General features: G+C 37.0%; 1 protein-coding gene across 3 annotated transcripts in view; it reads left to right on the top strand.

The window, feature by feature from the left end:
- Nucleotides 1–13733, top strand: part of ZC3H13 (zinc finger CCCH-type containing 13) — a 51150-nt gene extending 37417 nt beyond the window's left edge. For 2 of the 3 annotated variants that reach the window (XM_062566995.1, XM_062566994.1), the window contains exons 13-20: nucleotides 1166–1709; nucleotides 2697–2800; nucleotides 3213–4232; nucleotides 5332–5841; nucleotides 7863–8018; nucleotides 8971–9171; nucleotides 12473–12636; nucleotides 13246–13733. In XM_062566995.1, the coding sequence (XP_062422979.1) occupies nucleotides 1166–1709; nucleotides 2697–2800; nucleotides 3213–4232; nucleotides 5332–5841; nucleotides 7863–8018; nucleotides 8971–9171; nucleotides 12473–12636; nucleotides 13246–13416 (2870 nt within the window). In that variant the 3' untranslated portion in view covers nucleotides 13417–13733. The remainder of the gene's footprint in view (nucleotides 1–1165; nucleotides 1710–2696; nucleotides 2801–3212; nucleotides 4233–5331; nucleotides 5842–7862; nucleotides 8019–8970; nucleotides 9172–12472; nucleotides 12637–13245) is intronic. The other variant, XM_062566996.1, reaches the window with a different exon arrangement.
- Nucleotides 13734–14771: the final 1038 nt, after the last annotated feature.

Here is a 14771-nt window from a genome sequence, read left to right as displayed (position 1 = left end):
TCTAATATTGAGTAATCATAGTAAGTGATATTTCAAAGTTAGAAGCACCATTAAAAGGATATGAAAGCTGTTCATGGAACCACTTGCATGGATTGATGACTTGCATTTTTAAAAAAAAAATACATCCGTAGCAGAAATGTCACTCAAGTTTGCCTTTAATTTTACCTGGTAGCAAGGGAGCATTAAGTTGTTGTTAATTCACTCAGAGTCTAAAATTGATTAAACTGATGGAAATATGCTTTATTGACTTGGTACTGTTCAAGCTCTGCCTGCCTGCGCCTGGTGGACATTGTCGCAGTTTACAGAGAAGTGCACTCTGTCAGCCTTAGACTGGACCAAAAAAAATCAACCTCTATCCATATGTATCTTTTTTGTTCTTTTGTATAATGCTTTTAATATATATTGTGGGAGAATTGTTCTGTTGATTGTAACTGTTCAAATACTATTAACACCAGCATAGGAATTTGTCTATAGTCAGAATAGTCAGAATTTATTGTAATAATCAAATCTAAAATATAATTAACAAAATGCACCCAAGTTTTAGGCTTGAGAATACTCTTAATTAAATCAGTTTACTTGTTCTTCAGGATCACAGTACTTTTCCGTATACATAGAAGTTTTTCCATGTCTCTGTTCTACTTTTTGAACATTTAAAAATTCAATGACTAAAACTATTGGAATCTGCAGTGAATGTGTTTGAAAACTTCTTGCAGTTTTGCTTCCATATTTCATTTTTAAAAGAGTGTTGTTCTGAGCTTTTCAAGTTTTTGTACCGAATTTTGAATCGTTCAGTAATACAATATAACAGCTAGGGTGTGAAGCATCTAATTTTGTTTTGAAGCCATTCAGAAAAATCTAGTAGAAAATAAAGATTTTTGTACTGACTTTCAGCTAAAATAAGGAAAGGCCTCTCCCTCAGTACTAAAAAATTTTCAAGTTAGTACTGCCCTTTGTCTTCCCCCTCCCTCCTCAAGAGAATTTTCAGGGTTCTGAAGGGAGTTCCTTTTTATTTATTGCCAGTTAATACAGATGTTAATTGCCAAAACAAATCTTTTTGCTTGTAATTAGTGTAATTGATTGTCAAAACATTTTTTTTTTATTATTTTAATTAGTGTAGCAGAAGTTGTTTTTAGCAGTTAGCAACCAAACCTGATTCTCTTCACAGATCAAAGAGCAAGCTCACCAGTACGACATCAGGGAAGAAGTGATGACCTTGAGCGTGATGAAAGAAGAGAAGACCGAAGGGTAGATCGGACCGATGATAGAAGAGATGAAAGGGCTAGGGAGAGAGAACGTGAAAGAGAGAGGGATCGAGAGAGAGAACGAGAAAGAGATCGGGAAAGAGAAAGGGAGAAGGAAAGAGAATTAGAACGAGATCGTGCTCGGGAAAGAGAGAGAGAGCGAGAGCGGGACAAAGATAGGGAACGTGATCGTGACAGAGACAGGGACCATGACAGGGAAAGGGAACGAGAAAGAGAGAGAGAAAAAGAGCGAGAGCGAGAGAGGGAGGAACGAGAAAGGGAGCGAGAGCGAGAAAGAGAGCGAGAAAGGGAGCGAGAAAGGGAGAGAGGTCGTGACAGGGATAAAGAAAGAGACCGTCAGAGAGACTGGGATGACAAAGAGAAAGGAAGGGAAGACCGCAGGGATAAGAGAGACGATCTCCGAGAAGAAAGAAGTACAAGAGATCTCCATGAGGAAAGAAAATCCAAGTGAGTGGATATAATTGTGACTTCAATCAAAATATTAAAAAAAAAAAAAGAAAAACTCTTTAATGTCAATTTTGGTGAGTTAATAAGGTGGAGAAAGGAGAAGATGGGGCAGGAAAGTTGCTGCCCTGTTTTTGCAGATGCCCAGTCTGGAGCCACCTCTCTCCAGCATGGCTGATGCTGGTGGCCCCAAAATCAGAGCTTGGCTCTTGCAGTCAGTGAAATTGAACCATGCTGGTAAATTTAGTCTGAAGCTTTGTTGGTGGAAAACTGTGGAACTGCTCAGAAGCTAACAGTTGAGTCAAGCCATGCCATTTTCCCTTTTAAGTATATTTTTGTAGCCTTGCGTTCATTAACGCAGTGTTGTTTGAAATAGTATAGCAGACTGCTGATGGTTTTGAAGTGTGGCAAGACATGTAGCAGTTGTTCATAACTTTGTTCAAGCCTGCACTGGTAGCCTCCCAGTCCTGAACATTTAGTAATGCAAAGGGTAGTTTGTTCCACAGAAATTTAATGAACTATGTGCAAGTAAACGTGTGGTGTGTGTTTGTTCCTTGCCTCCCCCTAATTTTGGCTGCTTTGCCTGGAAATAATTAGTATCTTCTGTGTAAGAGGCTTGTGTAATCTTACGAATCATCTAATGCAGGATTTACTGCCACAGGAAAAAAAGATTTCAATAGTCTTTTGTATTCTTTAATAAAGAAGATAACTATCTTAACTTTGAGTTATAGTTTAAGAATTTAAGATATCTCATGTAATTACGACAGAGAAAATTGATTGTACTTAGTTTTGGAATAGCAGGGTAGAAAATAGCAAAACTTCTTGGCATTCCTTAGATATTTTGTTGTCTGTATGATGTACTTATGTTTCAGGAATTATATTGATGATGATGGTCTTTTGGGGATGATGCTCTCTCTTTTCTTTCTTTTTTTTTTTTTCTTTTCCCCAATGAATCCTCAAGAAATTTGACAGAACGTGTTTGTTCCACAGGAAGCGTCACAGAAATGAAAGTAGTCCAAGTCCTCGTCAGTCACCCAAACGTCGCCGTGAGCACTCTCCCGATAGTGATGCTTACAACAGTGGAGATGATAAAAGTAAGTAGGACTGGGCTATCTTTGCTGCTGGATCTAGCTTATCCTCTAACTGTGGAAAACACCTTGCAACGTTAAATAGAAAAAACAAGTTAAACTTCTAAAGTGTCTTCCTCACTTGATTTTTCTGTGCAATACCATTTTTCTTTATGTTGTTATATTTGTTTTATATCTTCATCTTGTCACTATATGTTAGTATTGTCAGGTGACAGTGGCTTCTATATCTGTCATTTTAAGATTCGTGTTTACCAAAAGGAAAATTATCTGTTGCTTCTGCAGCAGTAGGAAAGCTTGGAAAATGTAACTGAAATAATAGATCATTTGTTTTGATTGACACTTTTTGGCATGCGCAGTATATCAGATGTTAACTTGTTCTTCCTAACAATAGAAGTACATACTTTTTCCCATTTTGTAGATGAAAAGCACAGACTTCTGAGCCAGGTTGTGCGACCACAGGAATCCCGGTCACTGAGCCCCTCTCACATTACAGAAGACAGACAGAGTCGCTGGAAAGAAGAAGAGCGGAAATCAGACAGAAAGGAAAGCTCCCGGCGTTATGAAGAACCAGAATTTAAAGAAAGGGTTTCTTCAGCAGATAAGCAAAGAGAACAACCAGATGCTACGGAAGGCTCCAGGTCCAGGGTCCAGGAAAGCCTTGGACACCGTCCTTCTGAAGAAAGAGATGCATCTGATAGACTGCATGATGACAGCAAGAAGAAGTCTAAAGTACAGAAAAAGGCAACAAAGAAAAAGAAAGATGATGATAGTGGAGTGGAAAGGTATACTAATGAGTCGACGGCTGAGGAAAATCAGGTCTTTTCACCTAAGAAAGGTCAAAAAAAGAAAAATATAGAGAAAAAGCGGAAAAGGTCCAAGGGTGATTCTGAAGTTTCTGATGAAGAAATTGTTCCACATCATAAAAAGAAAAAAGGCCCAAGAACTCCCCCTGTAACAAAAGAAGAGTTGGTTGAAGCACCACCTGAGAAAACTGTGGCAGAAGTCCCCCCAAAAAGAGAAGATACAACATTTAGTGATTGGTCAGATGAAGATGTTCCTGAACGCAGTGACATTGTTGTTCCGGAAAGAAACACTGAAGACTCGCATAGAAAAAGTCATAGGACAAGGGGAGAAAAGGTGGAAACCCCTCATGTTACTATAGAAGATGGACCACATCGTAAGCCTGTGGATCAGAAGCGCAGCAGCAGTCTTGGTAGCAATCGGAGCCATGCCTCAAGCAGACTTCGATCCCCTTCCAATGAGTCGGCTCATCGCAGTGGAGATGACCAGACTGGACGGAAAAGGATCCTACACAGTAGCTCTAGAGACAGGGATAGGGACAGAGACAGAGAGAAGAAAAGCTTAGAAATCACTGGTGAACGAAAGTCCAGAATTGATCAGTTGAAACGAGGGGAACCCAGTCGCAGCACATCTTCAGGTAATAAGATACGTCTTAGTGAGGCTGATCTATCATTCTGTATGAAAATGAGAACGTGTAAATCACAAATTGTTCTTGCATGGCTGCATACTCTTTTCTTTTGTAATTAGTGTGATGGGAGAAGGAGAGGCTCTCTGCCATTCATAGTAAATCTAGACTGAATTAAGATTTCTGCAAGTGTTACCATACTTGAAAAGCTGATCCTCAGTGGACATGGATTACCATTTTGTTTTCACAAAAACGTTCAGTCAGACTTAGCAGTTCATGCTGTCTGGAGGATAAAGTAATTTGTAGGGCAAATGAAACTCTCAAAAAAGAAAAAAGCTTTGTGCTGACAGAACATATGAGGTAGCTTTATCATATAAATAATGTTTTTAAGTTCATTACTAACATTCATTTTAATATGAAAATACTGAAATGTATGCAAAAATAAAATGCCCTTCTGTCTGGAAGAGAGATCCATTATGATACTGGGAGATATTTTCACTGAAGTAAATTTGGTCCTTGTTAGGCATGCTTTAATGCATATGAAAATCATCTTTTTGGATCAAAGTAATCATAGTTAAATTATTTTTAGTTCTGTAGTTCTTGTAAAAAAAAAATGGCTAAAGCATTTTTCTTCAGATACAAACAGCATCAATAAAAAAATACTTTTCTTTAAAGCAATTTGGCTGTGGTAGTACATGAAGGAAGAAAATGCAGGTGTTCTTATCATAGTTATATGCTTGAAATCATCTTTCTGAAGTTATCACTTGCTTAGCCGAGGCGTTACTATGCTTTGAAAATAATTTTGAAAATAATTCATTTTTTTTAGTTTTTACCTAAATTTTGTACCTTCATGTGTAAATTATGTACTGTCAGTTTGACTTCTGTAACAGGAGGAATTAGCCAATGAAAAATGTTTGTGGGGAATAGGAGAAATACCTTGTTTAACCTTAAAGTAAGGTTAAATCTGTAGATAATCTGAAGGCATTATTAGTATCACAGTGCTTTTCAGAAGTCCAGTTGGGTATCAGAATGTTTAAAATGCTTTGATCTAATAAAATGGTATTACATTCACTTGCTGTAGTCATGCATATATTTAAAATATTTTATTCAGATCGTCAAGATTCAAGAAGCCACAGTTCAAGAAGAAGTTCTCCTGAATCAGATCGTCAGGTCCATTCCAGATCTGGATCCTTTGATAGCAGGGAAAGGCTTCAGGAGCGTGATCGACACGAACATGATCGAGAACGAGACAGAGACAGGAGAGAGGGAAGACAGAGAGATTGGGACCGAGATGTTGACAAAGATTGGCCAAGGAGCAGGGAACGAGAGAGACTCAGAGAACGAGAGAGAGAGAGGGAAAAAAGAAGGGAGCTGGACAGAGAAAGAGACAGGCAACTACCTGATACTACTGAAAGAGATAGAGACAGAACTCTTGATATTTCCTCTCAAAAGGACTCAGCAAAACACAGTGAAACAAAACTTGACAGAGATCATGAAAAGGAGTTTGATGGTGTTTGTCGAGATGCTGCAGCTTCAGAAAAGGAAAGACCAGACAAAGATTTAGGACCTTTACAAGGATTTGAAGATGGAAATGAGACTGAAAAAGTAGAGAGTTTAGAAGGTGAGATGTTCTGGGAAAGAACCAAGGCAATCACATATTTTATTCTTTCCCTTGTAGCACAATGATGAACTATATTAGAATAATTTTCTGCTGAAGGGTTACTCTTTGAAATGCATATTGCTTCTGGCCTTTCTACTGTGGAAGAAGATACAATGTGAGATAATTCTGAGGAGCATGTTATTAGTTGTGTTAATGCTAGTTAATGTTAATTGTTAATTTCTAAAGAAATCTTGAGATAAACAAGTATAAATGATCTGAGGTAAAATTTTGCCAAGGTGTAACATTTCTGAATAGTCAGCTTACTAAAGAATAACACAAAAAATTCCATTGTCCTGTTATGTCATTATAAGATCTGTTTCTTAGTTTGGAAGTGATAGCTAATGAGCAAAAAAATTACTGCCGAAGATACGTTATAAATAAGAAAAATTAATCGTTCCTTAAGCAGCTTCTACCTGTTTTTCACAGTCCTAAAAAGCAGTGAACTTGTTGACTTGAAGCTGTTTGGATAGAGAGGAAGGGAGAGGAGTGTGTGCAAAGCCAATTATCGTAGAAATGATTGTCTGATTTGTAGGTGAAATGTATGTATGATGCTTAATGTAGCTTCAGTTTGATGTCCCTAATGATATTGGAAAAAGCATGCTTAGGATTAATAGATAAAGCAAATGTAGGAAGAGGCAAACACTGAAAATCAAACTCAGTGAGGTACACCTAGATTAAACAGCTTTAGTTTTGCATGGAGAGTGAGCTTGGGAAGTAGCTTTAACTAGTATCAAAAATGGAGCAGCAGCGTGACTCTCGGATCCAGAGTAATTGGTTTGCGTTAAATTTACGTTCAGTAAATCCACTTTTAATTTAATTTTAATTTAATGTTTTTTAATCTATTGAGGGAGGAAAAAGCTTTGTAGAATTTGGAATTTTTGCAGACGGGAATTGTAAGGCCTGAAGTCTTCAGGAGCAGAAAGAACAGCAAATCAGAGTTTTGTAGTTTTATACAAGATAACAGGACTTTGATCTTACTTGCATTTTTCTCAATGAGAAATGTATCATAGCTTGCACTCTGCTAGTGTGCCTTTTACTTCTTTTTTTTCTTTTTTTCCATGCTGATTTGTAGGTTAGTTGAGGAGATTAGATTTTTTTTTGTTTGTTTTTTCTCCTGTAACTTTTACAAAGGCAGACAAACAGAGCTGCTGGGAAAGTAGTGTTACTTCTCAGTAAGGGAAATGGAAGATACTAAAATAGTCATCTAGAGGGAGAAGACTCCTCTAAATTCTGGCTTGTTTGTCTTGTGCAACTGATTGCAAGTGCCTTGGTCTTAACACCAGTAAGTCATACTCTTAAGAAAGCCTGGGTTTGCAGCAGTAGGATTTCTGAATGCTTGAATCAGATCTTGTGATCGTGGAGATGAGAGCATACCTTTGGACATATTTTTTCATAAGCTGCAAAATTCAACTTTTGAATTGAATATTTTATGCTTACTGTTTTTAAGGAACATGTTTATGCATGTAGTATAGATACATACGTATGCATGTATGTGGATGGGTAGGAGTGAGGAAGTTTGGCATAGCTTTCTTCAAGAAGTTCTTGTGACTTCCACAAAGAGTCTTAAAACTGTATGATAAATTGCTTCATTCCAGATGTCTTGCACCTTATTCTATTTGGGAATTTTGCTACTACTTTCTGTAATAGAGCCTTTAAACTGAATCCTGAATTCAGATTCCCGTGCAAAAGTGTGAAAGACTTTGTGATGTTAACTTAGATTTATGCTATTAACTACATGCTTGACCATCAACATAGGTTTATCCCGAGTAAGGCCTTCTGTCATGATAAGCTGTCACATGGTATATGGAAAAATTACTTCTCTATCCCCATGAGTGAGCACCTGTTCTCACGTTGAATATTCTTGTCCCCAAAAGCTAACAAGCTAATTTGCTGAACCTCTCTCTTTTTTTCAGCCTAGTTATAGCATGTTTAGAGAACAAGAGTAATTGCTTTAAAGCTAAAGTATGGATCTGTCTCTGTAGGAGGAGAAGATGAAGCAAAGATTGATGATGTGCAGTCACTGGGGTCAGGTGCTGGAGAATATGAGCCAATCAGTGATGATGAACTGGATGAAATTCTGGCGGGTGACGCTGAAAAGCGGGAAGATCAACAGGAGGATGAGAAGATGCCTGGTAAAAGTATAGCAAAACCTCTTGTTATGATTATTTAAATATAAAGACCAGATCAGTTTGTGCATAGTGCTGGTTCATCCTTTTCAATTTGTAATGCTGTGTAGACAGTATTTCAGAATTCAGAATGAAGTTTATTTTTTTTTCAGTGTTTCTAATTTCTTGTGGTAAATACATTCTGAAGTACAGAGGTGACTAAACAGAATACTGGGAGCTGTGTTCTGAAACAATATTTATCTTTTTACTTCTAGCTAGAAGGATAAGCTTTACTTTTGTAAACATTTTTAAAATTTTTCCATTTGCTACTGATTGTTATTTGGAACTAATTTTTTAAGAACAGATTTTAGCCATGCTGAAATTCTTTCCAAATACACTGGGAAGCATGAAATTTTCTAATTGCTGTAAGTTCAGTTAGGTCATCTGGGATATGATGATCAGTGTTTATATTTTCTAGCATAAATGTACTAAACAGACATTGTTACATGGTTATTCAATTAATTGTCTAACAGTCCTTTGAAAAAACAGTTACAGCAGAGAGCAGCAGCCAAAGCTGATTACTAGGTTTTTAAGCACGTAACTTAGATCTATCATACCACATTTCATTGTACTGTGACTTTTGTGAATGCTTTGTGATACATCCAGATCTGCTGACTAAGGAGGGTAAAGCACCCTTTCACAAAAGAGATTGCTATAAAAATGAAACAAAATGTTAGGTTTTCTTTTGAAATCCAAGAAGCATTTTTTTAAAGGAATCCTATGCTCCTTTTCCCCACAAATCTAAATGAATTCTAACACTTATCTGAAGTGTGTAAGGATCAGTCTTTGCTGAGAACCGCAGAACAATATTGGTCTAATTTGTGCTGCTTTTAGGAGGCAGGAATGTATAGTGTATGTGAAATTAATCAGTTGTGGTAGGGGATGATGATAATATGATAACTAGTTTTCTGTCCATGTTTTGCAGATCCTGTAGATGTAATAGATGTGGATTGGTCCAGTCTTATGCCAAAGCAGCCAAAAGAACCAAGGGAGCCTGGGGCTGCACTCCTAAAATTCACGCCAGGCGCTGTTATGTTGAGAGTTGGCATTTCCAAACGATTGGCAGGACCAGAACTCTTCACCAAAATAAGAGAGACTTGCCAGAGAGTATTAGAAAAGCCTAAAGGTAATTGTTTCCAGGAATTAAACTGTCTTTTTGTGACTAGTAAACATGCTTGTGAAATTTGTGCTAGCTCATTATTTTCATTTTCAAGGTGGATATTGATTTCTGTTATGATTGTATGGCCATAGAAAGTGTACACTGAGCATTGAGGAAGAGTTGTATGAATGTAATACAGCTGTATGTCAATCAAATTTAGTGCTTTAATTACAGCATTGGGCAAGGAGATCTAGAATAATTACCTGAAAAAATATGTTTCATCCTGGCTGAATATTCTTTCCGTAAGACCATCCTGAATTAATGCCTTCCTGGCCTAAAGTGTATTGGCAGCATTTTGGAGAGCTAATGATCTTCTGCAGTGAATCAGTAGTAATAGTATAAAAAAGAAATAAGATGTTCTTATTTTCTGTGAAGGGTGTCCACATGTTCTCGTTTCCTTCTAAAGATCATCTTCAAAATGTGTGGATAGGAGTTACTGGGTCAGAATGAAAGAGGAGCATAGTGAAATTTATATGCTATCCCTCTGTTCAAAGTGGAGAATTAGATGGAATAATACACAAGTTCAGCATTTGGAGGGAGAATTTGGGCAGAAGACATTACTTATGCGAGATAGATGATAGGGGCATGACCTGTATCGATACTGTTTACTGTAGTTCCATAGGGTAAATAGGGCTTTTGCACGAGAGAGAATACTCATTTTTTCTTTGTCATCTGGGATCTCGTTGAGCTGCTTGCAACAACTTACATGTTAGAATTGTTTGTTAAGACTATGGAACATTTGCTCTCTGTAAGATTTGTATATAAGTATATGAATATGAAAAAATTATTATCTGTAAAGCCCCTGTTTTTATGGAATAACAGATTTTCCTGATTTCCTTTTTTGGTTGCTTTATTTGAAATAGAACTTTTAAATTCTTTGCAATGTTAATTATCATGCCTCTGTCTTGTTAACCTAGTGGTTCAGATAAGTTTGCTTTCAAACAGTGGAGAAGAAAACAAGTGAATTTGCTTCTCTCAGCTTTATTAATTTCTATGAATGGCACTGCTTTCATGAGCTGTTTAAGTTGTAAAACTATTAATCATGGGCTGTTGCTACTGCTTCCACTTTCTTAAAGCCAAATTAAATGCAAAAAAATTTAATGCAGCATAAAGAGTATAGTTTGACATGTGTAGCTGGCATTAATATTACAGGTGTCCCACTGCATATGTTGCTGGGGGCACTTACACATTAACTTTCTTTTAGTTTAAAAATATTCCAGCTCTTGTGCTTGGGAATTTACACAGCTGTGTAATTGATACAATATTGTATCTTTTTGAGTCTGCAGAACTGTCTGACACAGTAAGGGTATGAACTATATGCTGTAACTTTCCTGTATACCTCATATCAGGCATTCCTTGCAACAGAAACTGGAGTGCAGAATCACTCCACTGGCTATTTAAAATGATACCTGAAATAACCTGTGGTTCTTTCCTGCTTCTCTAGAAATAAAGACCAGAGAAATGGTGGTGGTAAGCAACTCTGCAGCATTGCCTCTAGGTTGTCTTAAGCGTAGGCAGGTTTAGCAGAAGGTTGGAGAGGAGAGAGGATTTAAATGCTTCCACTAATTTCCCTTTAGTAGGTGCACAGTGTCTCACTCAAAGTTACTACATGTGAAACTGCCAGCAGACAGTATATTCAGGCATGTATAGTCTCAGTTAAGGTACATATTTTGGTACCCTAAAAAGTGAATGAAGTTAAGCTAGATGTTCACATTGTGTTACAGTGAAAATGTGGTATTTTCACTTTGGATGACTTTGTGGTGATATAATTTTTGTGTTCTTCTGTTTTACTGCTGAGTTTGGTTTTCCCTTTTTTGGTTTATATTTGTGGATGAACAGTTTCCGGTGGTGCGTTGAAATGCAGAAGAAAGAAATTATAGCTTGTTTGTGGGATTTTTTGTTTGAATTAGATTTCTTCAGAAACAAAAATCTGCAGTATGTGATGGAAATGAGATTTGTAACCAACTTACCCTCATCTGTTAAATGCAACTGTTTTCTCTAAGGATTTGGCTCAGTTGGCAAATGCAATCAGTATCTGGCACCTAGGCAGACCTTACAAGCAGATAGTGTTATCTTTGAAGTAGCCATTTGGTGTCATGTCACTTGAGTTGTTGATTGTCCATTGGGGTTGTTTTGATGACTTTAGTGCAGTTCTCCTTCACCTGCCCTTAACTTCTTGTAACTTTTCTGTTTCTTTTCACCTTGTTTTAAAACTGATCCTATTCAGCTTCATCAGAAGATCAGAGTGGATTAAAAATACATCCTTGTTCTATTCTCTATGTATTCTGCCAAATTGCTGTAGCATTCTTTGCTTTTAGAGGTTAAATTTTGCCCAGGTTTGCTGATATCTCCAGTTGTGCATTGGAGTCTTTGCTAAACACCTGGTCTTTTACTATATAAAGATGCCTGGATTAGACTTTACTACATACCTTACTTAAAATATTTTTTCAATTATTTCATTATGTTCCCATCTCATGTGAAAGAATGATTAAATTAGTAAGCTGCTGTCCAAGCATATACACTCTTCTTGTTTATATCTGCATTTCATAGAAAAGATGTCCCAGAATGAGTAGTCCTCCAGGAGCTGTCCAGAAAAGCAACACAGTTGAAGTGTTAACAGCTACACATTGATTCTTCTGGTAGATGTTTTAAAAGACTAGTGCTAGTACTGCTGCTTTGCATCCTATTAAAAAATGCTTCTGAAGGGCCTGTAGGAGGAGGTAGTTCATTAGCATCTATTGACTTACGCTCCAGATTCATCCACTATGGATAGCAGAATTATTTTGCATAATCATATTTCACGTTTGTTTAGCCATATAAATCCTATTTTGACACTGGTACAGTTCTCTGACATTGTGCAAGAGAAGCAAGACATAAATCATTGTCTGATTAACACTAGTAGTAAACACCTTCCTTTGCACACATCCAGTCATGAGTGATACCCTCTCTTTTGTTCTGGAGCTGTCATCTGACTTTTAGCTCTTTGTAATTGCTGTCTCAGTATTTCTTTTCAGTGCTGAAGCTACCTACAAGTGTACCTATGCTCCCTTTAGATGGTGAAAGACTTGCTCATTTTTTTTCCACAGATTGCAATATCCTCTTTTTCCCAACCTTGTTTAAAAGGCAGAGATACAAACAGTCAGGCTTTGAGGGGTTGTTAACTCTCTCGTAGGATTGTTTTTAACTTTAATAAATTCATAATTGTGTATATTGCCATTTTCAGAATACCATGTACAGGCTGATCTTTGCAAATGTCAAATCTTTGTAGATGCAGAAAACCTTTTCGAACATGAGCTGGGGGCCTTGAATATGGCTGCACTTCTACGAAAAGAAGAGAGAGCAGGTCTTCTCAGTAACCTGGGTCCTTGCTGTAAAGCGCTATGCTTTAGAAGGGATTCTGCAATTCGTAAACAGCTAATGAAGAATGAAAAGGCAAGTACTTCATTTACAGAGCTTGATTAAAATGTGGAAACACAAATTCTGCTCTGGGTGGTTATTTTTGTATCAGTCATTTGTTGTTCTGGAATTGACCTAGTCCTTTAAATAATGGAGAAAAGACTTTTATTGAAAGAGATAATAGGATTTTTATATTTTATTTAGCCTGAGAGATTAATTTAAGATTGTGACTAGTGATAAGTGCTGTTTCTTTTCTTGGAGTTAGGTTCTGGAGCTATACTGTCTGCATTTAGAGAATATATTATTAAAGTAATAGGTTAAAATACAGTTCCAAAGATAGCTGTTGAATAATTCTCCTCCTAAAGATTCTGTGGGCTTTTGCAGGGCTTATAAGATTCTGTTCTTACAAGTTAAGAGTTATAAGATAAAATTATTTTTAAAATTAAACAAAAAATGTTTCAGCTGTTTCTCACACTGTAGCAGGTTTTATGATCTTGTATGCTAATAGAAAAATCATTAATTCTCAAAGTTTTTGTAGTGAATATGTACAGCTGTAATTATTGAGACTACTTGAGTTTAATGTGTATTAACCTCAACTTATATATTAAAAGCCACTCATTTTAGTTTGTTCTTTAATTTCAACAGGGTGCAACAAAACAAACTTACACAAATCCTGCAGCAATGGATAGTGACTTGTTACGGTTGAGCCTACGGTTATTCAAAAGAAAGACTGTGTGCCAAGTTTCTGGGCAAGAAAAGACAGAAGATGGTAAAATTCCACAACCTGCTGTCCAGCAAGAAGTGTGTGTATCTTAAGCAAATGGCTGCAGCAGCACTTTCTAGTTGATTTCCCACTACCAATGTTGCTGTTGGTGTTTAGAACTGGTTGGTTAGAAAGCAGCTTTGGAAGATGGAGGAAAAGACTGTTTTACACAGAAGAGAATTGTGGGTTTTAGATGGGAATAAACGTGATAGAAAGTAAAGACTTTTGTTTGCATTTCTCTGCAAGTTTTATAACATTGAATCTTACACTGTAACATAAACCTGTTTTATGGTGCATCAAGTGTAATAATGTGAAGATGTCTGATTTTAGCAGTTTATAACACCACCTGATATTAAACTGAAGAAATCTGTTTGTGCATCTCTCTTCCTCATTCTGAATGGGTTTCCCCACCACCACACTGATCTCTGAGTACATGGAACTTTTAAAATGTCTTGCTTCTTGGGAGTCTGTCTACCTCCACTTTTCAAATCACTTTCTTATGAAAGCAGTCTCTGGTGTCGTTCTGGATTTGGACAAGACTAACTCCTTTCCATCCTTAGCATAAGTTACCTTTTGTTATTTCTAGACACCAAAATCTAGTCTAGTCACTTAAAGCTCTCCTTTGTTGGAAAGAAGTAAAAATTTCCAGAAAGTGATTTATGACTAGTCTTAGAGGCCTATATGAGGCTAATTTCATTTTGGAAATAGCTGCTTCCTACAAAGGAAACAGAGGGTGACTAGTGCATATGTTTTACATTCTCTTAAGTGTCAGGGCAGATCAATCCCATGCAGCAACCTGAGGGTATTCCACACTAATTTTCAGGAGCCTTCAGACAGTAGCAGTAAAGGCAGTGAGCAGTAACATTTTGTCAGATGTTACAGATTCCGAGACCTCATTAGAGGCTTGTTGATTTGAAGTTGAGAAGTGAATCTGTCATTTGGGATTTAGAATTATGCTGTCTTTTTGACTACAGCAGTCAAATGTTTCTAGGTAGTCTGTAGAAGCCTTCTTGTGCAACTGAGGCTTCTAAAACTAGGTGAAGTCTCTGCATACATGTCTGTACTTTTCCTGGGTTTAAATGTGAACTATTACTTTGAAGTCCACTCATAGAAAGTGGGAAGGAAATCTGTAGTATAGCTTTGTAGTTGGGTTACTGCAGAGTCTGTTACTTTAATTGCTCAGATTTAGGTTAAAAATGAGTTACAAACCACTGGAATTTTTGAAAGTTGGTTGAAATTAATTTCTTATCCTTTTCTCCTGTTAGAACCGGCATGCTAAGGTGGGATATTGACTGTGCAGTTTAAAGCAACAGACCTGGTCTCGCATCTGTGCTATGATTGTTGACTGTTTCATTGACTTAGGCCTTATGAATTCAATTTCAGCTCTGATTTCCCAAAATGTTAACGC

Source organism: Rhea pennata, chromosome 1, assembly GCF_028389875.1.
Source record: "Rhea pennata isolate bPtePen1 chromosome 1, bPtePen1.pri, whole genome shotgun sequence".
NCBI classification, from domain to species: domain Eukaryota; kingdom Metazoa; phylum Chordata; class Aves; order Rheiformes; family Rheidae; genus Rhea; species Rhea pennata.
Note: the sequence above shows the minus strand (reverse complement) of the source record. Positions and strands in the feature narration are given on the sequence as shown.